This window comes from Nesoenas mayeri (assembly GCF_963082525.1).
Source record: "Nesoenas mayeri genome assembly, chromosome: 2".
NCBI classification, from domain to species: domain Eukaryota; kingdom Metazoa; phylum Chordata; class Aves; order Columbiformes; family Columbidae; genus Nesoenas; species Nesoenas mayeri.
In genome coordinates this window covers 161,141,156-161,167,285 of record NC_137543.1, presented here as the reverse complement: position 1 = coordinate 161,167,285, position 26,130 = coordinate 161,141,156, and the positions used below count along the sequence as shown (strand labels likewise).

The following is a 26,130-nucleotide window of genomic DNA, read 5'->3' as shown; positions in this document are numbered from 1 at the left end:
GCTTGAAGGCATGTTTGCAGGCACTTGCTTTTTAATTTCATTTCTATTCTTTTTGCCTGCTGCCAAAGCTACTTTTCTCTGGCCACCTGCAGAGCCAAAGTCACTCAACTCCTGACACCCTTGAACAGGCTCCATGCAGAGCACCATGGGGTTTTGCTTGGGATCTGCAGAGAGTCTCAGACTGCAAAAGCAGGATCGTTTCACCCCAAGGGAAGGAAAACTTGTGTTGAAAGCCTCTGTCTGTCTCTTCGGCTTCTCAGCTCTAAAATAGCAACCTAAGAACATACACAAAAGTGTCCATGTGAAGCAAGCACCTTCAGGAAGATGTTGTGGTTGCTGCTGGAAATGACTTGCTACTAAAATGATGATCTTTTCTCTTATCAGGGCCAGACCTAGTGCTTTGGACTGTCTTTCCCACAAATGGTTCACGGTAAGTTTGTCCTGTTTTTTTTTGTTAGAGTCATTAAAAACATTGAGGTGGGAAGATACCTTTGGAAGGACAGCTCTTAAAGCTGCTTGATATTATTTGGTCATTTATTTTTTCCTCTTCCAAACAATATGATTCTGAGATTCTATGATTCTACTTTCTGTCCTATAGAGGAGCTCAGGCATCACTCTCCAGCAAGAGGAGACACATTGGTGTTTACATGCTGTAAACATGACCTTTCCTTTCAAAAGATAAAGATTACTTCTGTCATGAGCAGATGTAATGTCTGTATAGAAAGGAAACCGTGGCTTTGCAGAGCAAAGTTATGTTTTTTATACTAAAGCCTTACATTGCTAAACAGAAAAGCTAAAAATTGACAAAACAACAACAAAGATGAATTTAATGACATGCGTTGAGCAGGGCTTACTTTTATAATTGTAAAGCTGAGATTGTCCACAATTCAGCCATGACGGGATTGTAGCATTTGGTCTATTGTAACTTGCCTAAATTAAACAATTCTGGAGGGAGGGAATCCTAAAAAAAAAAAAAAAAACTAACAACTCAAGAAATGAAGTCAAGACTTTTTAAAACAACGATTTTCCTCTTATTCCACCTGGCAGCATAATCTCCCCCTTGACGCAGCTCATTTCATTAATACCAAGCAGCTCAAATTCATCGTGGCCCGGAGCAAGTGGCAGGTGAGTTGGCCTTAATCTGTGTTGGTTCTTTTTACTTATATATATATTTTTAAATACATTAGCGTCTTTTAAAGTCTATTGGGCTAGGACAGTGAGCACAGCAGAGATCTCATCTTGGCTATGAACAGGGAATGAGCCCAGGAGAGAGTGGTCAGTGGATGTGGAAGAAATAATTTATCTAGGCTTTAACTGCCTGGAAATCATCTGGTCTAATGCAGGTGCCTGTAAGACATGTGGTTGTGTCTGGATTAGGTACCTCCAGCTGCTTTTGCAATTAGTACTGAATTATAGACAAGTCCCAAGAAGATTCCTCCTTTCCTGAAGTTCTCTAAAATAATCAGCCTGATTGCCTTCTGAAAATACCTGTTTCTCTCTGTTGGCTGCTCAACTTCAACTGAGATGTCTCACATGGCAGAAGGTAGAGCAGATGAATCCTACCTCCTACAGTATCATAGGTCCTTCCGTTGGCTTAAATCACTGCAGGTTGTACTGCAGTCAACAGATTTAAGGCTATTTATTCCAGCTAGGCTTTCATCTGATGTATTCCATTAAAAACTCCTATTCCATCTGCTTTGAATGGCCATTGTCTTTGAAAATCTCAAATCTTGCCTGCTCACAACAGCAAGTATGACCCTTGAAGTCATGGTAGGTCCACTTTTGTGAATGAGAGAAGACTTGGAGACCAAATGAGAGCTGGGCTAACGATAGGTACAAAAGGGTGGGAATATGTTATTAAATTAGCTTGTGTGGTATTTAAGAGGGCAGAAGTTCATTTTGATATGCTTGCTTTACCATACTCCGACCACGTTCCCTTCTGACAGTGCCGTATTTTGTTTTGCTTTCCAGCGGTCCCTGATGTGCTATAAATCCATACTGGTAATGCGGTCTATCCCAGAAATCCTAGAGAGGACTCATGACAACACCTCCCTGGCCATCTCCCGACATCTTATTGAAGAAAGCACTTCATCCAGTACCAGCGGCTCCTCTTCAGACAACGAGAACTCGCATTTCCCCAAGAAGAGGCACTTTGGCTCTACACCTGAACTGCACTTGTCCATATTTGATGCACCAAGCCATCAAGAGCCTCCAAAACACACAAGCGAGGAGAAGCACTCCAAAGTCTCTATCCCTCCAGTAAAACCCATGAGGAGGAAGTATGCGTCAATGAAAGCTGAGGTGGGGGACAAATCGCCTACAGAAAGCAAAGAGCCCATGGCAAGTATCTTAAAGGAGAAAGAGGAAGGGTTCCATCCCAGACTTCAAGATGAAAGATCAGAGCAATCCCAAAGCAGTGGTGCTGCTGAGCCTTCATCAGCAAGGACTTCTATAGACAGCACACTGCATCCAGGTCAGAAGGAAAAACCAGACGTATTTTTATCTGATAAAGACCGAATTGAGAAAGCTGGGGATGGGACAGAAAAGCCACCTGTCTTTGTTCCTAGGCAGAGTGTCATTAAAAGCACTTTCTACAGCCAAGCAGCTGAGCTACCTGCAAGGGGACCTTCCTCACCAGGCAGGGAGTTCAGAAGGCAATTGGACAGAGCCAGAAGGACTTTCCGGAAAGCTGGATATTCTAAGGTGCCCCTCAGTGGTCTTCGTGAACCCCTTCTAGAGCAGTTTGAACTTGAAGAGGAAGAAGGCAAGTCCGACGATGGAGACAACCACAGGGAAAGTCTGCTTGGTTCCTTGACCAAATCGGCTTCATTTGACACTGCAAGGAAACCACCGCATCCTGCCATTGCTGGTGCTACCCGAAGCCGTTCCCTCGATGACTACAGGCTGAGGGCCTCAAGGTCAGTGAGGGAACAGGATATTTTGGAAGAAGACACTGATACAACGCCACAGGAAAGTTGCCGTGAAGGCAGTGACCACTGTGACATTTCCGCAGAGCCCGGCAAGGGATGTTCTGTGGACACTTCAAAGCAACAGGACTTCAGGAGAGCCGGCAAGGATTGTTCAGAAAAGCAGACCTCTCCTTCCACACAATGTGAGGGTCACGGGTGCACAGCTGTTCCTGTGCAACAGCTGGAGAGCCTTCCAGTGTCACCTCACAGCAGCGAGAGTAGGAAGCATCAGCTGAAGAAGTCAAAAGCTACTTACATTGAGAAGAAGGTTGAAGATATGGAAAGCAAAAGGCCCATTCTAACTGCCCAGTCCTCAGATATGACAGTACCTTCAGCTCAAAAATATGAAAGCATGGATAATAAATCTTCCCCTGACACTGATTTTCAGGGAGGCAAACAGTCCATTTCAACTCTCACAGGGTCAGAAGCCACCTCCAAGTCAGCCCTTGAGAGTAAGGAAGGCATGGATCTGCCCCAGGAGTCTGCTCACAGCACCGACATGCACCCCGATCTCAAAGGTGGAAGCTTCCTTATCAAAAGGACGGCCCCAGCTCCACCTTGGAAAGACAAAAGGCAGAAGCATTCACAGGAGAAGCCTTCTGCTCACAGCGTTGCCAAGTCTGATCTCCTGGAGCACGGAAGCTCTGCTGTTTTAACAGGCCCACAAACAGAACCCGATTCACTTCAAGTGTGTAAAGACAAAAGTCAAGGACTTCCTGATCAAAGCATCCCAGCAACTACTGCCTTGGAGGGCAAGCAGCCAGGAACTCTAATGGCTCTGCAGACAGCTGATGGAGGTGACCATCAGAAGCTGAAGACCTATAAAGAGATGAGATCTGCTGTCCTGGAGGATGAGGGACCAGGTATTGCAGCAATCACTCCACTGTCAGCCCATGATGGTGAAAGCCAAGCACACAAGAGGGCTCCTGTTCATGTAGACAAATCATCAGCCATCAGTAGACAAATCCCACCACCAAAATCAATGCCAACTTTGGTCTCCAGTGAGGCATGGCAGGCTGAAAGGGAACGACCAGCTCACAGCAAGGAGAAGCTCGCTGCTCTGAGGAGCGAAAGCTCAGTTGTCACAGAGGTTGTTCCCAGTTTGGCTCATGAGGCTGAAATCGAGGGAGCTGGACCACAGAAGGTTTCTGAAGGCAGTGGGACTTCTGTTTCGGAAAGCAGACACCAAACTAGAACTGTTTCCACCCAAAATACTGGCCTCCCTTCAGCCTTTGAGAGTGAAAAGCAAGAACATCCAAAGGCATCACTTCGCGGTGAGGTGAGATCTGTTGTGACAGCAAGTGGAAGCCCAGCAGCTGGACAGACTATGCCTGCTCCTTTCTCCAAGGCTGGGCATCAGGTGTTTGAGCAACACAGGGCTGCCTATCTCAATGGCAGAGCTTCTGCTGCTCTGGAAGGTGAACCTCCAGGTGTCTTAACTGCTTCACAAGCAGAAGTTGTTCCAGCTTCAGTCTATGAGCTAGAATATGAGGAACATCCAAAGATTTATGGTGGAGGTAGAGGTGTTTCCTTAGAAGGTGGAAGTTGTGATGCTGGAAAAACTGTCCCGCCATCGCTCCTCAAGGATCAAAGTCAGGAGGTCTCACATCAGAGGTTGTCATTTTACAGTGATGAGGAGTCTGCTGTGCTGGAGGGTTTAGTGGATGAGATGGTTTCCCTCTCTGAAGAGATGGATGTTTGGGCAGAGTCAGTTTCTGGTGAGGAAGAACGCAGAAAGCACATCTCTCCTCCCACAGAGATGTTCTACAAAGGCCCAGGTGGCCAAGAAGCCACAGACACCTCCATCCCTTCTGTACAAGGGAGTAAAAGAGAAGTCGACTCTGAGCTGCATGACCTTGCAGAATCCTATCTTGCCCTGAGTGAGGAGTCAGAGGTACTGGGAGGGCAGAGAGCACAGACAGTTCCTCATGAATGTGAGGATCTGGAGGACTTAGCGTTTGAGACCCCACCTTCTAGCCAAGTGAGCGTTTCCTCAACAGAGAGCTTGGATGTTGGGAAAAGACCCAGTCAAGTGTCAGTGAGCAAGGATGCTGGTAAACACCCGGAAGTTTCTTTAGTGAAAATCAAGGACCTGTCGGATGAAACACCCAGTCTTGGCAGCGGAACTCCAAAATTTGACATATCGGAAGTAGAGCCTGCCTATTTGAATTTCTCTGACTTGTATGACATTGTCTATTTTCCATTTGAATTTCTGAACTATAGGAAGCCTCAACCCAAACCAACCGGTAGACGGTTTATACCTTTTGGTGAAAGGGCAAGGTCACCTCCTGTGGGACATTTGCATAAGGATAAAAGACTCTGCATCAGAGAAGAGGCAGAGGACAAGAACAGGAAGAACCGTTTGGAAATATCTGAGGATTCAAAGGCAACTAACTTATTAGCCATGGGGAAAGGAGCAGAGGGTCATAAGGAAATGTATGGCCCCCAAAAGGACTCAAGTGGTAAACAGAAAAGCTCCTTCTACAACAAGCCAGGACTCTTCAAGCCATACACAAGGTCTCACTCCATGGAGCAGTCAGTGGAGCAGAGTCTGAAGAAGAAAGTAAAAGCTTCCGTTGCCCACATTTCAAGAATCCTAAAAGGAAAGACATCTCCTGAGCCAGAGGCAGAGGAAGGTAAATATTTTACCCTGTGTCTTCGTAGATTTGCTGCCATAACTGAGCTCTGCTAAATCTGCCTTCTCCTTTTTCCCCAGCATATATGAGGCTGTGGTTAGATGATCATTGCACAACTGGCAGTGGCAGGTTATGAAATTATGTCTTTCACACCAGCTCTCTGTTAATGACGCACTTTAGTGCAGAGTCATCTGGGTTAATCTGCTGATGGAAGTTGCTTAAATTCCCCTGTCTGAGTTTGTACAAAAGCAAATCAGGGTTGGATGATGCTTTCCTTGCTGCAGTTTCTTCTGCAGTTACCATCTGACCATAGTAAAGCCTTAAAGTGACTGGGAGAAGTTGGTGAAGTCACCATGGCTACCTGGCCCCATCCCTGGAGACATCCCAGGCCAGGCTGGATGGGGCTCTGAGCAACCTGAGCTGGTGAAGATGTCCCTGCTCATGGCAGGGGTGGCACTGGGGGAGCTTTGAAGGTCCCTTCAACACAAACCGTTCTGTGATTCTACCTAAGTTGATGACGCTGTACAACAGAATCACTCCTTTCCTCTCTGCCATCCCTAGATATGTCCTGTCCTTCCTGGCCATCATTCTGTTTGCAGTAGCTCTCACAGCCTTCCCTGTTGACTGAAGGCTTGTTAACAAGGAAACCTGTGACTGCTGAGCTATTTGTGTGCAAACAGCAGAACTGTCTGCTGTAAATGGGTGCCACAGGGAGGAGGATAGCCTTGAATGACTTCTCATCCTTTCTCAAAACAGATTTTGGTGAGCTGGGAAGTGAGGCAGTGGAAAAAGAGCTTTTAACAGGGGCTGAAGGATCTCTGAAGAGGAAATCAGCACTCTCTTCATTCAAGTTTTCAAGCCTCATGCCAAAGGAGAAAGGTATTGCTGTCGCATAAGTTATCAGTTAGTTTTATCACAAAGTATCACTGATGAATATAACAGTGCTGTGGGAGGCCAGTTTCTAAGGATAGATCTGCAAGGATTGTCTTGAGATGACCAGGAATGATTCCTACAATATAAGCCAGTTTTCTCTGTTTACACGATAACTCTGTCCTTGCTAAAAATGTCATCTTGGCTTTGCGTGCAAATTGGAGCTGACCTAGCAAAGAAATTAAGTCTATGTGTAAATGATAAAGAGAATAAATGGAGTATCCAAGGGTGGGATGGCAGAAACAGGGAACTGTGATTTACTACACTCCAGTTCTGCATCCATGTGTAAGGGCCAGACACGCCACTATAGATCTATGCAATCAAAAGTGGTGGGGCAGCCCCAAACACGTGTCAGCAAGGCTGAACTTGCTTTTGCCAGGCAAATTTCCTCTTGCCTCTAGCAGGAGGGATCTATGGAGCATTTTCTGAGGTCAGGTTAATGTCCAGTATCCAGTATCCCAGCCAAGCACTGGGAAGGGCAGGTGTGTGTGTCTGGTGGTTCCCAGGCACTGCAGAAAAATAAACCCTGGAGAAACACAGAAGAAAACCTGAGCTCCCCCTTTCCCATGGAGATAACAGCAGATTTGACGCTCTATGGGTTTTTTAACTCCTTCCATGTCCATCTTTTACGTCTTCTCTCCCTTTGTGTTGTCTTGGCCTGATCCCCTAATCCTTGAAATTTCATTTTTTAGTTTTGCCTCCATATTTAAGCTAGGCCAGAAGAAAACTCCTACTGTGACATTCTCGCTCTCTCCTCTGAGATGTTCTGCTGCCTTTGCTGCATCAGGAGGGCTGGGCAATGTAGATGTTCCCTGTGGACCTTCCAGGATAGAATCATAGAATCATTTCAGTTGGAAGAGACCCTCAGGATCATTGAATCCAACAATAACCTAAGCTAACTCTAGCACTAAACTATGTCCCTAAGAACGTTGTCTAAACACCTTTTAAACATCTCCAAGGTGTTCACCTGGATCCATCCAGATTATCCAGTATGAGAAGTTCATTCATCCATGGGGCTGAATAGGGCTGCGTGCCCAATGCCCAGGGGATTCTCCAACTGGTGGTCAAAGGAATGCCAGGCCATGAATAAAATCTTCTTGACCCAATTAAAAATGCATTCTGATGTTCTGATGTCCACTTATTTTCAATGCAGCCCTCCTGGCCACTCTGAATCGTTGTTTTTCCCCTTCTCTGCAGCACCTTCATTTGTTGAGGAGCTCATCGACCAGGCTGCTGCCCTTGGACAGTGCGTGACGCTGTCGTGCCGGACGGCAGCTCAGTCTTCCCTGCACATCGACTGGTTCAGAGGTGACGTTGGCAACACTTTAGGGAGTCCCTAACCTCTGGGACAGGGGTGCAGGGAGGGTTTGAGACACCGTGGTATAAATCCGCAGGGCACTTATCTCTCCTGTCTTCTGCTTTCCAGATGGGATGCCTGTCCACAGCAGCAGCCGGATCCTCATCTCAGCCACGCTCAAAAACTTCCAGCTGTTGACTATTCTCTCTGTTAATCCTGATGATTTTGGTATTTACACCTGTGTGGCCACGAACTCCCTGGGCTCAGCATCTACCTCTTGCATCATAAGGAAAGCAGGTGAGAGAAGTAGCTATAGGTGTTACAAGTATTCTGCCTAAAAATGTGACCTCTAAATACCCATGAGGTGAGATTTCTATAGGTGGATTCAGAGGACAACCTCCCCCTTGCCCACTCCACTCCACAGCCATTGCTGTCTGGTACTGTGGCACATTTTGCAGGGTTCATTCCCACTTCTTTACTCTTTAGTCTCTGTCCTGGATTCAGAGCCACTCCAGAAACTGTGTGGTTCAAGAACCAGGCTTCAAAATCTTAATACTGAGTTAAAATTAGGCAGGCCAAATTGCTGTGCCACTAGGCAGGGTGTATACATATATATATATATGTATACAGGGTGTTTCACAAAGATGAACCCAGTTTCAAAGCAGTATATTTCACGACGGCAATATGTTACAATTGCACAGAAATTTACAAATGGTTTAATGAGTTATCAAATTGTAATAACATTTTAAATTTAATTTAAGTGTTCTATATTCTCTCCACCTGCTATACAGACAACATCAAGACGAGAGTTGAATTTGTCCCAAACACCTCTCAAAGCGTCCTCTTCCACTGATGTCACCACTGTCATGATTCTAGTTTTGAGCTCATCCAGATTGGTCGCTAATGGTGGCACAAAAACATGGCCTTTGACATATTCCCACAAGAAAAGGAGATGTAGTGATTTCAAATTTGGTCCTTCTTTTTGAAATGCCCTGTATATGCATTAAAAAAATTGCATTTATATATGCAAAAAGAACCTTATAACCGAGAATATTTGTAACTGAGAAATGCTGGATGTAGAGGTATGTCTTGCAGCAGGGTTATTTCTAATAGTGATGGGGTTTTGTGTGTCTTCTCAACAGAGGTTCCTCCCAGCCCTCCACCCCCTGACATCGTGGAGATCTACAAGGATGGAGCGCAGGTGGTCTGGAAACCTGTGGAAACCAACATCCCCATCCATTACACCATCCAGTGCAAGAGCGAAGGTAAAGGGGAGCACTGCCCTTATGCTTTGCAGAGAACATCTTGGTTTGTATGATCTCTTCACCAGCTGGATATTTTATTTTCATTCAGAAACAGCCTGATTTTAGCTCCTTAGTTTAGAGTTAGGAAAGAAATTCATTCAGGTGTCATTTAGCCATCTAAAAGCTAGATGTGCTGGCTAAATCACCCTGAAATATGCATATTCATACAAAGGCTTTGTTAAAATGTGAATCAAACCAGGTCACATGAAAGCTGTCACCAAAAAGTGAATAGCTACAGAAGAATATTCATGGCTGGTGCCAGATACACAGTCCTGAGTAATCCTCTCAAATTACAGTTTTGACAACGTTATACACTAATAATGCCCAGAAACAACAATCAGCAGAAAACATCATCCCATACCCAGGCTTTCTGTATGGTCTGTGGAGAAAGATGGTCCATCAGAAAGGCAATTCATCGTGTGCTAAACAGCCATGCTTTCTTTTTTCCATCTATTATGCAAGAAGGATGAGATGACAAAAATTTGGCAAAACAGCATCATCCTTTTGATGTTGTCTTGGCTTGGTTCGGAGCCTGGTGAAGTCAGTGGATGTTTTCTTGTTTAATGCCACTAATTTTGAATCAAATCCCCAAGCCCCACCTCTCTTGGGACTGATTTTGCTGTTATTATTATGAATGCTGTGTCTGATGGTAATTTCTACTGCAGTCACACATACACAGCCCTTTGGATTCAACTGCTTCATGTTCCTTCTTTTAATTCTCCAAAGGTACACGTGTTTATTTCTGGATTAGCATGAACATGAGCAGAAACTTTCCACTTTTTCACTCTGGAGCTGATGTCAGTCACTTTTCCTTTATCACAGCTGTTTTATTGTTATTGCTTTTGACACAACTGTAGGCAAGACTTTGGGGAGGATACAAATGCAAGTGGTTCCAATTAGGAAGGGAAACAGGAAACAACACCTACAATCTTCCATTGCATTCTGTGTATTTGGCAGGAACACACCAAGTCCTGCTTTCCTGAACAGATGAGGGTTAAGACAATCAGAAAAAAAAAGTCCTTGTTTTATCCATTATGTGACAGTATGTTTTTACACGCAGACACTTTTCTCTGTTTCTAAGCGGTATCTGCTCCTTCTTACACATACACGCACCCTAATTCAACCAGAACCCTGCAAAATCATTGATACCTTTGTTTGGGGTGGTGAATTATTGTTTGTCCTATGGGTTGAGGCTCTCTACCAGACTTAGTTGACTGAAAGGTCTAATCTTGGGCAGTCTCATGGAATTTGAGTTCAGCCTTAAGCACAGCAGTGATGACAAAGGATGGGACACAGCACCACATGAAACTTTTGCTGGTGATTTCCTACCACACACCTTAGTCCCACAAATAATAGCTCAGGACAAACCTACAACTTCAGTTCCCCGAGAAATCACTGGAGTTTGATAAAAACTGAGTGAACTTGGCCCCAGCTCATTGGTTTTGTGGTGTTAGTGGATAGTTCTGGTCTGAAATCCTGCACCTCGTGGTTTTAGTTGGACTCAAGAGAGTGTCAAAGTGAGGGTAAGAAAATGGTGATTTTGCAAGGGTTTTGTTTGAAGTTCTTGATGTATATTTGCATTAGAGCTTGGTGGTAGTAATTTGATAAACTATACAAGGAAGTTTCACCATTCCTCTGAAACAGTATTGTCATATCGTGGACTGATTAGATACAAACCAGCGGATTTCAGAAGAGATGAGTTTGGCACGTGTACAGTGAGTGGCACCATGCACATAAATTGGCCATAGCGAGCCAGTTTTCCCTTCATTGTAAGAGATTCCACCATTTTATGTATTCCCAACGCAAGAGCAAAGTTGATGGAAACAAACAAAACCCAACCAACCAATCAAACAAAAAACCCCAACACCTTGGTGTGACCATCTTAAATGAATCCTAATTTGTTTTCTCTCTTCCTTTGGTTAAGATGGGGAGTGGACGACTCTTGCTGCCGACATTGCTGACTGCTGCTACCACGCCAAAAATCTCTCCAGGGGCTTTACCTACAGCTTCAGGATAGCCTGCACCAGCAAAGCAGGAATGGGGCCCTACAGCATCCCCTCTGCTAAGGTGAAAATCACTAGGAAGGATCACAAAGGTAAGATCAAATGCCAAGAAAGCACTGTGTTTTTCCTGCATCAAAATAACTGCACCCTTTGGGATGCAAATCCAGAAGTCAATAGTGAACGAATCAAGATCAATTCCACTTTGCTTAGGGTGGTTTAGGGGTTACTCCTCTTTGGCTTTCCTATTTAAAAGTAAATTATTTTATCATTCTGGTCACAGAGGAATATGTGTAAATACATTAAAAAAAATAGTAACAATATTAAATAAAAAAATATATATGTCATTATTAATAATATGTAATTATATATAGAAATATAATACTATAATAAAAATCTAGAAACTATAGATCACTCACTGAAGACACACTCAGTTTTCGATGTGAGATCATGAGGAAACAGGCTTGGGACAACTAATGTGTTACGGGAGGCATTGATCTATTGGTGTAGATCTGCCACTGGTGAAATGCCTGGATCTCTTTGTTATGGACTCAATCCTGAGTTCAGCAGTTAATTGGTGTCCTGGTGTTTGCTGCTGGGAATTATCACCCTACTGTGGTGATTTTTCCAGCTGTATTTTGTCTCTGAAGTAAAGCAAGCTCAATTTCGTATTTTTTTCACCTGTTTAAATACTTTGTAATAGTCATATGTTTTTAAAATTAAGAAATCCATAACCCCCCAGTGAATACGTCCTTGTAGCAAAGGAATTATCCTTTCTGCCAAGGAGTGGAAGGATGGTCTCACTGGAATTTCCTCCCAGTGGAGAAGATTATTCTGTAAAAATCAGTTCACAGAGATATTTTTAATTCACCTTAAATGCTCTGCTTTCCTTCGGCCCAGGATGTATTAGCATATCCCAGTGCAGCCAGCATTTCCAAGCAATTGCTTTAAGGTGCCAAGGGATCCTTGAACATCTCAGGGAGCCCTTGGACACAACCACATGCTGGATCCAGAGCATCAAGTTTCAGCTGCTGTCATGAAATATGTAACTAAAATAAGTTCCTTATTCTTTGTCTGGGTCTTACCATGACCTGATGACTTGTTAAGTGAGAAGATTAAAAACAGTGGCTGAGACTTTTAATCATTTAATAGTTTGGGTTGGAAGGGACCTTCAAAGCTCATCCAGTGCCACCCCTGCCATGAGCAGGGACATCTTCACCAGCTCAGGTTGCTCAGAGCCCCGTCCAGCCTGGCCTGGGATGTCTCCAGGGATGGTTCATCCACCACCTCTCTGGCCAACCTGGGCCAGGCTCTCACCACCCTCAGGGACAACAATTTCTTCCTCATGTCCAGCCTGAATCTCCCTCCTTTAGTTTAAAACCATCACCCCTTGTCCTATGGCAACAGGTCCTGCTAAAAAGTCTTTCCCCATCTTCCTTATCGGCCTCTTTTAAGTACAGAAAGGCCACAATAAGGTCTCCCTGGAGGACAGAGATCATAGCACACAACATACAATCCACCTCATAGTATGGAGCGGTCACACCACGGAATTACTGGGTGGACAATCCAGAATCTGTTCCATTCAAATAGCACCAGGTGCCACAGCTGGGAGACAACCTGCAGACCTTTCTGGAGAAAGCTCTGCTGCCACCTTTGCCATTGCTCATAGATAGTAGAGTGTGGTTTGGAGAGGCTCCAGTTTCCGGACAGAGATGTTTTCCCATGTAAACCCTGTCACTTTTTCTCTGCAGAGCTTCATGCTGCAACACAGAACATCCCATACGCTGCCACTGAAGAAGACAGCGAAATAATCACACCATCCGAACCGTTCCCAACCTACCAGACCTACGCCTTCCAAACAGAGATCAAAAGGTAAATGAATCCAAGTGAGCACTCGACCAGCCGGAGGGGAATGTTGCATGTGGCTGGAGTTTAGAAGAGTCACTTTTATAAACTTGCTGCTTACCTGATGTCATGGTGTTTTGTTGAAAAACCTCCACAGCAATACATATAAACCTGAGATCATTGGCTGAGCCATCTCCATCTTGGTTTAGTAGGATTCAGACATGCTTTTTCTGGGAGAGCAAAAGGGTCTGTGCTGGGATCCAGGACAGACTGTTTGTATATTGTGAAGTGAGGCCAGGGCTAATCCTCTACTTGCTGCACCAACCTTTGCAGCCACCAGTTTCAGACATGGGGTTGGGATTAATCTTTCTCTACCAATGTCTGCTGCCAACAGGGGGTAGTCCTCTTCGTTGAGACAGGATAAGCCATTTTCTCCCTCCAGAGGAGATCAGCTCTCAATCCTGCAATTTAAATTGACTGTATAATTTAGAGACACAGGAGGATCTGCAAACTGTATCAATAGATGCAGTATTGGAGCTGTTAGAGAGGGGCCAGAGGAGGCCACAAAAATGACCAGAGGAGTGGAATACCTCTGCTGGGAGGACAGGCTGAGAGAGTTGGAGTGTTCAGCTGGAGAAGAGAAGCTCCGGGGAGACCTTATTGTGGCCTTTCTGTACTTAAAAGGGGCCGAAAAGAAAGATGGGGACAGACTTTTTAGCAGGGCCTGTTGCGATAGGACAAGGGGTGATGGTTTTAAACTAAAGGAGGGAGATTTAGTTGGACATGAAGAAGAAAGTTTGTACAATGAAGGTGGTGAGAGCCTGGCCCAGGTTGGCCAGAGAGGTGGTGGATGAACCATCCCTGGAGACATCCCAGGCCAGGCTGGACGGGGCTCTGAGCAACCTGAGCTGGTGAAGATGTCCCTGCTCATGGTAGGGGTGGCACTGGGTGAGCTTTGAAGGTCCCTTCCAACTCAAACTGTTCTGTGATTCTATGAGTAACTCCACATTTGGCATGGATGACAAACACACCATGGGATCCTGGTGGTTTTAAGGAACTGAAGCTCCTAGCTTTTCCATGAGCAGCAGAGAAGCTTAACTTGCCTTTGTGTTCCTTTTTACCAGAGGGCGTTTCAGCATCGTCCGACAGTGCAGGGAAAAAGTAAGCGGCAAGACTTTAGCTGCTAAAATTATCCCTTACTGGCAAGAGGACAAGCAGACTGTGCTCCTGGAGTACCAGGTCCTGAGGAAGCTTCATCACACGAACATTGCTCAGCTGAAGGGAGCCTATGTCAGCCCACGGCACTTGGTGTTGATCCAGGAGATGTGTGTGGGACCAGAACTACTCCACTCTTTGGCATTGCGGTAATAACAAGTGGATGGGAGGGTTTTCCAGCCAGGGCTGGTGTATGGAGCAAATACCTATTGCTTTCTCCTCTCAGATCACGTTATTTCTCTCCATCTGTTCCAGTGTGCTGCCATTGCACAATGGATTTGTGATGCATTTGCACTGCAACTTCTTGTGACACAAGAAGTACTTAAGTTGCCTACAAGATTGGGGTAGGGGACAATTCAGGGCCACCCAGTTGAGAAGTTGAAAGCAGTTTAAAGTAATTTATATGAAACCCCTTCTCTGGTAACGAGGAGATTACTCTGGCTCAAGAAGCCACATTTCTCCTCCACATCGTTTCCCACAGTGGCAGAAAGTGGAGCTGCTGAAATCCTCTGATGGAAGGAGGGGGAATGGTGGGCATCAAATCTGCATTTTGATTTCTGCACAACCACAGCTTTCCCTGACGTGCAGCTCTCCAACCTCCTCAACTGCTTGCATCTGTAAACCTGACCCACAGTCTGGACCAGCCTTTCCCTATACAATATATTTGCTAAATGAGTAGAGTTGTTTAGTGTTCTTGAGTCTCAAGGGCCTCGTGGGACTAGACATGCAGGGCAGGACAGCGGTAGGTGCAGAATGGTGGTCTTGGGAATGCAGATAGGACACCTCTGGTTTCTATCCCCTTCCTTCTACCAGGACATCGTACTCAGAAGTGGAGGTTCGAGATTACCTGTGGCAGATCCTCAGTGCCATCGAGTACCTCCACACACACAGCATCCTGCACTTGGATCTCAGATCCGAAAACATCATCATCACCGAGCCCAACCTGCTGAAACTCCTGGATTTCGGCAATGCGCAGTTCTACACACAAGACAAAGTTATTACCATGGACAAGTGCACGGACTATGTTGAAACCATGGGTGAGTACAGAGTTCAGTCACAGTATCACAGTATCACAGTATGTTCTGGATTGGAAGGGACCTCAAAAGATCATCTAGTCCAATCCCCCTGCTGGAGCAGGAACGCCTAAGTGAGGTTGCACAGGAACATGTCCAGGTGGGTCTTGAATGTCTCCAGAGAAGGAGACTCCACAACCCCCCTGGGCAGCCTGTGAGCAGCCTCTGGAGCTGTATGTCACAGTATGTAATCTGTGGTAAACAGAGACAGAGCCATGGGTCAAGGAGCAGTTGGCCCCAGCAAGCAAAGCCTCCCAGGTGCTGCCCTCCAGCAACAGTGTGAGTTTGCTGGAGCAGGTACTGGTGGCAACTGTCCCACCTGTATATCACAGAGGACAAAGCCAGGGGTCACGGCCAATGCGACTTTGGCTGGCATCCATGTGTCCAGGGCTTGGGGTGTAGTATTACTGCCATTTGGCTTGATGTTCTCAAGGTTTCATTGCAGTCATCGCCCATGAGGGTGTCTCACCTCAATTAGCAACCTGGATTAGAAGCTTATTCTTCTTTGCTTTTGGGAAGGTAGCAAAGCATAAAAGTACCCACTGTTCTTGTGCTGCTCTCTGGTTTGGAGGGGAGCTTGGCTCACTCTGGTTTGCTTTTCCAGCTCCAGAGCTGCTGACAGAGCAAGGAGCCCTCCCGCAGACCGATATCTGGTCCATTGGAATCACAGCCTTCATCATGTAAGTCCGTTTGTCCTTCCCTGCCCCATGAGCAGCTTTAAATGTGCAATTTCATGGTCATCAACCAGGGGAGATGCGTTGGCTCGGAGAGTTAAACCCCAGTTGTGCCCCCTCTCCCTGACAATGCTGCAGAAGTCTGTGTGATGGAGGGTGTGAAGGTGGCTGCACCCCACAAGGATGCCCAGCCCCAGCCATGTCCCCAAGTAGAGTAAGGACAGTGTTTTACAACACAGCAGCTGCTGGTGTTTCCCACTCAACCTCATCTAAAAAGCCCCAACTTTAGTGAGAAAATGCAAATTACACCAAGTGGAAAAGCAGGCAAAGTCACGAAACGCACTGAAGAACAGCAGCCTTCAGGATTTTGTTTTTCCATATGATGTTTCTGTGCGTCGTCACGACCCTTCTTTCATTGCTGGGTGGAAATTTGTGGGAGAAGAAGCATCTTGAGCAATGCCTTTCATGGTGACCGGTTCTCTTATTTCGGGGCAGGTTGAGTGCCAACTACCCCGTCAGCTCCGAAGCACCCTGCGAGTTTCTGCGAATGACCAGGAAGGGCAAGGTGAAGCTCACAAAGTGCTATGCAGGTCTCTCCGGAGGAGCGGTGTCGTTTCTCCAGAGCACATTGTGTGCAAATCCCTGGTAAGATGGTGTCTGCTCTCCCAAAACCACATTGGGTGCAGGTCCTGGCTATTGTCCCACCTTTCTCTCCATTTGCAAGGAGCCTCCTCACCCAGGATGGATCCCCAACTGACCTTCTCACCTGTTTCTGCCCTAGGGGAAGGCCGTTGGCCTCGGAGTGCCTTCAGAGCCCATGGCTCCAGGAGACAGGCTTGGACAACAGGCAGCAAGCACTGGTTACCTTCCCTACCACCAAACTGAGGAATTTCCTCACCGAACGGGAAAAGAAAAGGGGCCTGCTGTGCTCCAAGTATGGCCTCATGATCGCACAGTGATGTGGGTGTCGCAACAGACGCAAATTGTCTCCCTCTCCCCTTCTGCACTTAGTTTTTGGCACCAAAGAGTCCTGCCAAGTTGCTGTGCATCAGCTGAGCTGGGGTAACTGCTCTTCGTGAATGCCATTTAGTATAACTGAGCAAATTAATCCATATTATGTACATTGCCACAAGGTAAGAAGAGAAATAAAGATCTAACATGGCTCAGCTGCCTGACAGTAACTTGACAGTACGTGTGTCCCTTGGCCACACACTTCCTAGAATAACCAGGAGAGATTTGTGTAGCCGTTTCTGAATGGGACTCGCTGCCAACCCCAAGAAGCTTTGAAAATCCTTCCCTGAGGTCAGCAGGACTCCATGCATGCAAATGCTGGGCACTGATTTCTGCCCCTGGCCCTGGGACATGATAACCAGACACACTTGGAGATATTACTGCACTGGTCATCCCACAGCAACCACCACAGCAAGGTCTGAGTGACTGGGGGGTTTCCCACCCGCTTCCAATACAAAAGAATTCAATCATGGGTTATGATGAGGAAATAGAGAAGAGTGAAGCACTTTTTTGGGGTGATGTTTGACAGCAATGTATCTTCAGGCTTTGGATGTAGAAGTCCAGCTAGATAAAGCCTTGAGCAACCTGGCCCAAGTGAATTGCTGACCTTGCTTTGAGCAGAAGGTTGGTCTAGAGACCTCCTGACCTCCCTCCCAACCTAACGTGTCCTGTGATCTCGTGTCTTTGCCAAGTGCCAGGCACAAGGCTGGAGTGGTGGGACTCTGCTGGCACCATTGGTAGCCAGGCTCAGCACACTGCTTACCTGGCCAAATTCTCCACCACCCCAGTGGGGCTTCACCTGAGATTAAACACAGGGCTAGAGGAGAGCTCTTCTAGCTGTGGAGGAACAAGAGGCTGTGAAGAGAGGAGGTATGTGGTATCTGTGTGACAGTGGTACCACAGAGGAGATGTTAACCAGGACTTTTTGAGTCTCCTTCTCTGGAGACATTCAAAACCCGCCTGGACACGATCCTGCGCAGTCTACTCCAGGTGAACCTGCTTTAGCAGGTGGGTTAGACTGGATGATCTCCAGAGATCACTTCAAACCTCAACCATCTTGTGTGATTCTCTGTGAGGACTCTCTTTCCTGCCCAAGTGACAAGAAACAAGAGCCAGTCTCCATCAAAGCAGCCTCGTAGCTCAACCCTATAGCAAAGTGTCTTTCCAGTTACTGATTAATTGCACATCTTCCACATCCTACTCCTGCAAGAGGCCATAGCTTGCTTGGCTTTCAGAAGAGTTAGTGCTCTCCCTGGGGTCCAGGTTGACCTTCCACATGCTGGTCTACTTGAGCACACCAGCTCCTGCTCTCTTAGAGCCCACCCCACCGCTCGGTGAGCTCTGTGGCTCCAAGGAGGGTCACCACCTTCTCCATGGGCACCTGCACTGTCAGGTCTGCAGAGCTGACCGACCTCCTCAAAGGTTTCAGGCTTTGAAAGCACCACAGAACTTGCTTTTGGGGGCACGTATTTGACGTCTCCCATTAGACCTGGATGACAGACTTGCCCATCAGTTAAGATCTTACAGTAACCCCTCACCTGTCTGACTGTATCTGCCTCAATCATCTTAAAAATGTGTTAAAAAACAAATATACAGAAGAAACCAACCCATGACTTGGTGTATGGGCATATCTGGGATAGATGTTCCCTATGGCCAGGATGCCGGCACATTCAAGACGGTCAGGCGGTGGTGTGAGGGGTTCATTGCAGCTTGGCTTTGCTCCTCATATAAACCAGTCCCCCATCCTGCCTGACTTCACTGCATTGGCATCCCGCCTGCCATAGGGCATTTCTGTACATGCTGTGACCTGCCGGGAATAACTTGGCCACCAGACAGTAAAGGCAGCAAAGGCAACAGTGGTCATGACCATGTCATGTGTGGATGTTGTGCCACTAAGAGAATTAATTCACTTTGAAGCTGGGCTGCTCTTCTCTGGGAAGCGCATCTGCCAGATGTGGCAGCAGCGACACCGGCAAATCTTGTCTGTTTTAATTCTTCACAAAAAACCTGAACTTTCTTGTTCCTCTTTCTCCTTCAAAATCTGCTTTCCTTCACAATGGGTGGTGTTATCTGTATCATTGCTTTGTACTTATAACCTCAGTGTTCCTTTGAGTTTCTCTGAAGTGAATGATGTATGTATTGGTCCTGTTGAGTTTTTTCAATCGTCCTTACAAGCAGTAGTAAGCAGATGCTTTCTCAGAGCCGTGTCTGGCTGTGTTTAGAGGAACAAGGATGGGAAATCAGTTTCTAATGCATTACAGTTCAGTACTAGAAGTGATCCTGTTTGATCACATCTTTTCCAACATATTTAACCCATATTGTTCCAGACTTGAAGAGTGCAGCCTCACGACTTCTTGCCCTGCACAGCTGAGAGCAGGAATTGTAACTGAGAGCAGAGAAGCAGGCGCTGACTCAATAGAGTGTAAAGCTTTGAAAATCAAAGTAATATTGTCTTCCCTACACTTTACAGAAAAGATAAAGAAGGTTTTAGGGCCAGGCTTCATGCTCAGTTCTCTTGGGGTATAGAGGAGCTACACACAACAGACACTGCAATGAGGTCTGACCCTCAGTAAACTTTTCAAGACCCTGGATTCCTCCTGATTTAAATTCTTTTGCAAATCCAATACGGTTTATTTTCGCACAGGCTGGTTCTTTACTCTTGCTGGTACACTTTGGAATGGAAAGCTCAGTGCCAGGGGACAACCCATCAAAGCATAAAAGTTAATTGCAGATTAACTCATTAGGAGCTTTAATACTCATCCAGATACGACTCAAATTAAGCGATTTTTATTTTGCTTCTCATAACTGCATGCATTTGAGCATGTCTGAAGTCTTTTATTAATAAGACTCAACACTGTTTGGTTAAATAAACCATTCTGACAAGGAAGTAAAGCCAGATATTTCTGCTGAATCATTGTCATTGGTTTTATATCCCTTTCTCAAGCCCAATGTGTTTGTGCAGTACCCATCCCTCACCCCTCCAGTCTGACCTGAGGTCCCTACAAGTGATATCCACAAACACACACTGTGTGTTAGCAGTGAACAACCTTCATGCAAACCATCCACTCTGGAGCCCTGCAGAGGGGACATCACTCGGCCAGGATGACACTGTGGCTCTGACCTGCCCAACTATCCCAAGGCATTCCTGGAGCTTGCGAAGATCAAACCATTGGCCAGGATGTAGGAAGAGCTCCAGCTTAATTCTTGGTAGCAGAGCAAAGAAATTAACCCCCCAAAAAAGAGGTGAGAGCTGTAGATGGAACATGGAAGTTATGTAAAGATGCTGGAGTTGTTAATGGGAATATAAACTATCACAGTCAAGCCTTGTGCTGTTGCAGGTAGTTTTTGTTTTCTGTGGCTCTGCCACAGCTGCTTGATAATTTCTGCCTGAATTTCCTCCACCTCAACATCTGGGCTAATGCCCAGTCTGGCAATATGGGACAGTTTGCCCTTGACTTGCAATTACAACATAACCCCGTCCTTTGCAGAACAAGCAGAATCTGGCTTTGACACTTGGACACATGTAAAAATGTTTGAGTTTTATTCCTCAGTCGTACATAATCTCCAAAGTCCAAGGTTAGTGTCAGCATTGTAATCAATACACAGGTTGTAATCTGCACAGGTAAGGCTGTCATTTAACTTCTGTAAGGACTGATGGTGTCAGAGTCTTAATTACTGAAAGAAAACAAAACAACATAACAGCTTGCAGGACAAATTTTAATCATGCATGGGATCCAATTGATAAAACAGATGTCTGGGGGCTAAGAAGGTCAGAGTGGCTGTAGCCTGTAAGGGATTGAAGTGGTTTTCTCATGGCTCACTTCAGTTTTCCAGCCCCTTCCCATCACCCCACCCCACTCTTACAGCCTCCTTGGGCCTTTGCAGACGATGGGGTCTAAATTTGGAAGGGGTGGCACTTTCCAGTAGATATTCTGGGAACACCATCGGCCTGAGGGGCTTGAGGAGGGGGTGGAGGACCATCGAGATATGAGGAGCTCACCCCCAGCAAGGCTCAGGCCCTGCACCCCAGCCAGCTGTCCCCTCACAGCACAGCAGATCTGCTCCCAGAGTCCGTAATGTGGGGTTTTGTGCAAGGATTTGGGTTACGGGAGGTGGTTTGGTGCAGCGGGACATCCTGGCTCAGCTGTATGTACCCATGATCCAGCTGTGTTAAGGTCAGGATGAATCCAGACATTCACAGAATCCCAGAGTGTCAGGGGTTGGAAGGGACCTGGAAAGCTCATCCAGTGCAGTCCCCCCATGGAGCAGGAACACCCAGATGAGGTTACACAGGAAGGTGTCCAGGCGGGTTGGAATGTCTGCACAGAAGGAGACTCCACAACCCCCCTGGGCAGCCTGGGCCAGGCTCTGCCACCCTCACCATGAACAAATTTCTTCTCATATTTAAGTGGAACCTCCTGTGTTCCAGTTTGTACCCATTGCCCCCTGTCCTATCATTGGTTGTCACCCAGAAGAGCCTGGCTCCATCCTCCTGACACTGCCCCTTTCCATATTGATCCCCAGGAATGAGTCCCCCCTCAGTGTCCTCTTGTCCAGCTCCAGAGCCCCAGCTCCCTCAGCCTTTCCTCACACGGGAGATGCTCCACTCCCTCCAGCATCTTGGTGGCTGCGCTGGACTCTCTGCAGCAGTTCCCTGTCCTGCTGGAACTGAGGGGCCACAACTGGACACAAGATTCCAGGTGTGGTCTCCCCAGGGCAGAGCAGAGGGGCAGGAGAACCTCTCTGACCTACTGACCACCCCCTTCTAACCCACCCCAGGTCTCACTGGCCTTCCTGGCCACAAGGGCCCAGTGCTGGCTCATGGTCATCACACAGAGCTTTTTTTATCCCCAGAAACTGTCCACAAAACACAGAGTTTGAATGCAGAATCTCCTGCAGCCCTGGGAAGGCAGGTGACCACCAGTATTCTTAACTCAAATACATGGAAAGGGTGCTGTAGGTTATCAGTGATGTTTGCAGGTCCCTTCTCCTGCTGAGACTGGCAAGATCTGTCCTTTACTTAAATGTGAAATGTGAAGAGCTGTTGGTATGTCCTTGCTCAGAATATCCCACCTCTGCTCCCTTTGGGGAGCTCGTCAGTTACAAGAAGAGGACTATAGACAAAACAGTTTGGAAACCTCAAGGAAATTCTTACGCATCTGGAGAGGAGATTTGTTGTTCTTTGACCATGCAGGGGTTTACGACAAGCTGATGCCATCTCATCACTAATACTTCACGAGGAACATAAAGGTGTCAATGAGAAGCTGATAACAAAATAATGCCGTCCCCATGCTGGTGTGAAGCCGAGCTCACCCCCAGACCCTCAGGACACTTCACCCAGCTCATCTGCCCTGATCTCTGCTGCACACCCACTTGCATGCACGGGCCCTCTGCCTCACGGTCTTGAATTTAAGGAAAGGAGTTTAATAAGACAATAGCACCAACTGTGCTGATCAGGTGCAGGCTGTGACTAGACAAGCATATGGATCAGCTGCCTATTTATAGACTCAGAATCAAAGAATGATAGAATAGTTTAGGTTGGAAAAAACCTTTAACATCATCCAGGACAACCATTGGCCCAACACTGCCAAGCGCATCACTGACCCATGACCATGAGAACCTCATTTACACATCTTTTAAACCCCTCCAGGGATGGCGACTCCAGCGCTGCCCTGGGCAGTCTGTTCCAATGCCCAACAGCCCTTTGGGGAAGAAATTGTTCCCCAGATCCCACCTCAGCCTCCCCTGGCGCAACTTGAGGCCGTTTCTTTGTGTCCCTGTCTCCCCTCAGCTCCTGTTCTCCAGCTGAACCCCCCAGGTCCCTCAGCCGCTCCCATCACACTTGTGCTCCAGCCCCTCACCAGCTCCGTTCCCTTCTCTCCACTCTCTCCAGCACCTCAAGCCCTTTCTTGGCGTGAGGGGCCCAAAACTGCCCTCAAGATTCGCAGTTTGTCCTCCCCAGGTCCCAGCACAGGGACGGTCACTGCCCTGGGCCTGCTGGCCACACCAGTGCTGGTACCAGCCAGGATGCTGGTGGCCTCTTGGCCACCTGGGCACACGCTGGCTCATGTTCAGCCACTTTCACCAACACCCCCAGGTCTTTTTCCCCCAGACACTTTCCAGACGCTCTTCCCTGACCTTCCACTATTTACCTCCCCAAGTCACCTAAATCCTTCTGGTTCCTTCCCTAAGCATCTCACCAGAAGTCCTGTGTAATCCCAAAATGCTCTTTCCCTGCACCCCATCAGATGTCCTTGCCGCGATGGAGAGACGGGACACAGCTTGATGCAAGCAAAATGTCAACTTTATTGTAATTTCTAACATATTTTATACCTATCCTAAACAGTGCGTCACACGCTGATTGGTTTGTTATTCTTGCTAGATATCTACTGATTAGCTAATGTTTGATTAGGCAGTTGCTATCTTGATTGATGCAATCTCCTTAGTGTAGCAGCAGCAGCAATTCCTTCTTGACAACCTTAGTAACTCGTAATTCTTATCTACACAAAGGGTTTAGCACATCCTGTCTAAGTACTGTTTCTGTTTTTCGTCACCAGGGTATGTGACCAACAAGCTCCAGCACGTTTCCTTTTATCAATTGATAAGTGCTGGGAGTTTTGCTGATGCCAACCAAATCCTGTCCCACATGTCCCCCCTCCCTTGTCAGCAATCCCTCTTAGTCCAGACGGTAATCCAGAGAGCTGCTCCCGATGACACATCTCAATGGATCTTATGCCAGAACCGTGGGGCTGATGGCTCTGCTGGGAGAACCCCGGGAGGGACCTGGACAAAATACTTGTTCCTTGGAAGTCCTTAAGTTGGGTTCCCACCTGTCAGTATGTCCCTGTGCTCCTCTGGGCTTGTGCAGGTGGGTTTTTGATGGACTGACGGCCTCCTGGATGGGACTGGGAGCAGCCTAGCAGGGTACTGTTTGTCTCTGTGCTGCTTTGTGGGTGTGCAGATGAGTTTTTATCACATAACCCAACACCACAGTAACTGGACACGCAGAGCAGCGACACACGTTAAGGTGGTAAAGAGAAAAGCCACGATAACTGTTAAGCAAACAAGATCATATTACCATTGGCACCGCATGGATCTGATAACCACAGGATCATGACATTTATTTCACAGGTAACATCAGAAAACGACACAACAAGGAAATTAAAATTAAAAGCGAAGCCGGTATCTGAACCGAACATCGTGAACAGGCTGCATCGTCCCGATTCCCCAGCGGCTGATGTCTATGGCTGGGATCTCCTCATCTCCATCGACCAGCTCCAGGTCATACTGACTCAGCATCAAGAACACGAACAGCTTCATTTCAGCAAGAGCAAAAAAACGCCCAGGACAGACGGATACTCCCGCTCCCCAGGGCATGTTGAAGTATTTCAGCCTTTTGCCGTTTTTGTAGAACTCCTTCTTGGTGCCGTCTGGGTTTACGAAGCGGTCGTACTTAAACTGGTGAGGCTCAGAGTGGATTTCTGGGTTCATCTGCACAGAGATGTGCGGGAACAGAGCCACCCTGTCTCCTTTGCGGAGAACATACTCCGTCCCGCTGCTGGTCTTAAGGTTGGTGTCCTGGAGGACAGCTCTGACCAGCAGCGGGGCTGCAACCAGCCTCAGGGTCTCCTCCAGAGCGCCATCCAGAAGAGGGGTCTGGTTTAACATGTCCCTAGTGATGTTAATTGGGGGGCTCCCCGGTTTCAGTTCTTGGCCGCTCTCCCTTGAGACTTTATCCACCTCATCCTTCACAGCCTTCATGGCTTCTGGATGTTTCATTAGATACAAAAGGAGCCAGAAGGCAGTTGGGCCTGTATTGCCTTGGGATGCCCAGAGCATCATAAACATGAAACGATCCCGCATGTACTCGGGGACACCGTTTTCTGCCAGAAACTGGTCTTGATCACTTATCCACCCACTGATGTTGTCCTTCTGCCAGGTCTTCTTCACAGACAGCATGCTCCAGAAGAACCTCTTAAGCCGCTCGCCTTCTATTTTGTTCTTGCAAGGCAACACACCATAGGCCAGGTGAGGGAAGAGGCGGTCGTACTTCCGAAACTCATGGAACAGTTGGTTAGAGTGGATGCGATCTTGCTCATTGGCTTTCTCCTTGTTATCTGCCCCTTGGTACGGCTCAGTGCCGTAGAGAGCCAGGTACCCGGCTCTGAAGACGATGTTGTAGCAGTAGTGGAAGAGGTTGTCCTCTTGCCACACTCGCTTCTCCTCTCCTGAGCTCGGATTGAAAAACATCAGCTTCCAAAAGTTCTCCATGGTGGCTTGGATCATGACACTGAGTCCATCTCCCATCAGATGCTTCGTGCTCGATGCATGAAGCATGCTATTGTGGCCTTCAAAGGCCTTGTAGCCAAAAACTCGCAGGACCAGTTTAGTCGCAGGAGTCTTAAAGTCTAGTTTAGCTCGTGATTCCTTCGCGATGTCTCCAAAGCAGAAGGGGTCCATCACAAAGGTGAAGTAATAACCCCCCATCAGCACCGTGAAAATATCCCCGTGTTTCCTCTGCATCTTTTTTAGAAACTCTGAACTGTTCTTTCTGAAATCCAGCGCATAACCCAGCCAGGGAACGGTACCTTTGTCCAGAGGTGGCTCATTGGGCCCGCGCCTCCGAAATGCGCCCAGGAGGTAAAGCCCACCGAGCAGAGATGCTATCACGGTGAAGAGAAGAACCACCCCGAGCGCCATGGGAGCTCTGTGCCCGTCCAGGAGCTTGGACTGGAGCTGGGCAGGGGCAGGACAGGGCTTTTTATTCCCATCCAGCAGCTGATAAGCAGACGTGCAGCCGAGAACCTCTGCCCTCTTTGGCAGCGTTTGCTTTTCCCCTGTGGAGCGTCACAGGTTCATCTCCCTTGATGAACAGATAGATTTTTAAGGTGGAAGGTCCCGTATGATCAAGCTGGAGTTACCGTTTTGGTGTGTCATGCAGACGGGTTTTGACATGTGCTCTCCAGCAATTTCAGAAAATTCCTTTTTCTGCACTGCACAGAGTCCAGATTTTGCAAAAGAGGGTTTAGAGAATTTCACTCACTGATTTCTGCATTTAAGACCAGGCTATGGACGCACACTGAACAAATGAAAGGAAGAGTGGATATTGGAAATACTACCGCAAACGAGCTCAGGACCGAGGGAAGGGGGTTACAGATGAGCTCATTTGGTCTCAG

The 26,130-nt window shown here is 47.1% G+C and overlaps 2 protein-coding genes across 2 annotated transcripts in view; one reads left to right on the top strand and one right to left on the bottom strand.

The window, feature by feature from the left end:
* Positions 1–16,902, top strand: part of OBSCN (obscurin, cytoskeletal calmodulin and titin-interacting RhoGEF) — a gene marked incomplete at both ends in the record, with an annotated part of 192,075 nt that extends 175,173 nt beyond the window's left edge. Inside the window, 14 exons of the mRNA XM_080340366.1 lie at positions 385–430; positions 1,048–1,125; positions 1,972–5,605; positions 6,362–6,484; positions 7,733–7,843; positions 7,962–8,129; positions 8,975–9,097; positions 11,061–11,231; positions 12,888–13,008; positions 14,106–14,345; positions 15,010–15,233; positions 15,874–15,949; positions 16,439–16,588; positions 16,725–16,902. Of these exons, the coding sequence (XP_080196492.1) occupies positions 385–430; positions 1,048–1,125; positions 1,972–5,605; positions 6,362–6,484; positions 7,733–7,843; positions 7,962–8,129; positions 8,975–9,097; positions 11,061–11,231; positions 12,888–13,008; positions 14,106–14,345; positions 15,010–15,233; positions 15,874–15,949; positions 16,439–16,588; positions 16,725–16,902 (5,443 nt within the window). The remainder of the gene's footprint in view (positions 1–384; positions 431–1,047; positions 1,126–1,971; positions 5,606–6,361; positions 6,485–7,732; positions 7,844–7,961; positions 8,130–8,974; positions 9,098–11,060; positions 11,232–12,887; positions 13,009–14,105; positions 14,346–15,009; positions 15,234–15,873; positions 15,950–16,438; positions 16,589–16,724) is intronic.
* A 7,219-nt stretch (positions 16,903–24,121) lies between these two features.
* On the bottom strand, positions 24,122–25,654 carry CYP8B1 (cytochrome P450 family 8 subfamily B member 1; the record flags this gene model as incomplete). Its single annotated transcript, XM_080339718.1, has 1 exon — positions 24,122–25,654. One exon carries the CDS (start codon positions 25,652–25,654, stop codon positions 24,122–24,124), a length of 1,533 nt encoding a protein of 510 aa, XP_080195844.1.
* Positions 25,655–26,130: the final 476 nt, after the last annotated feature.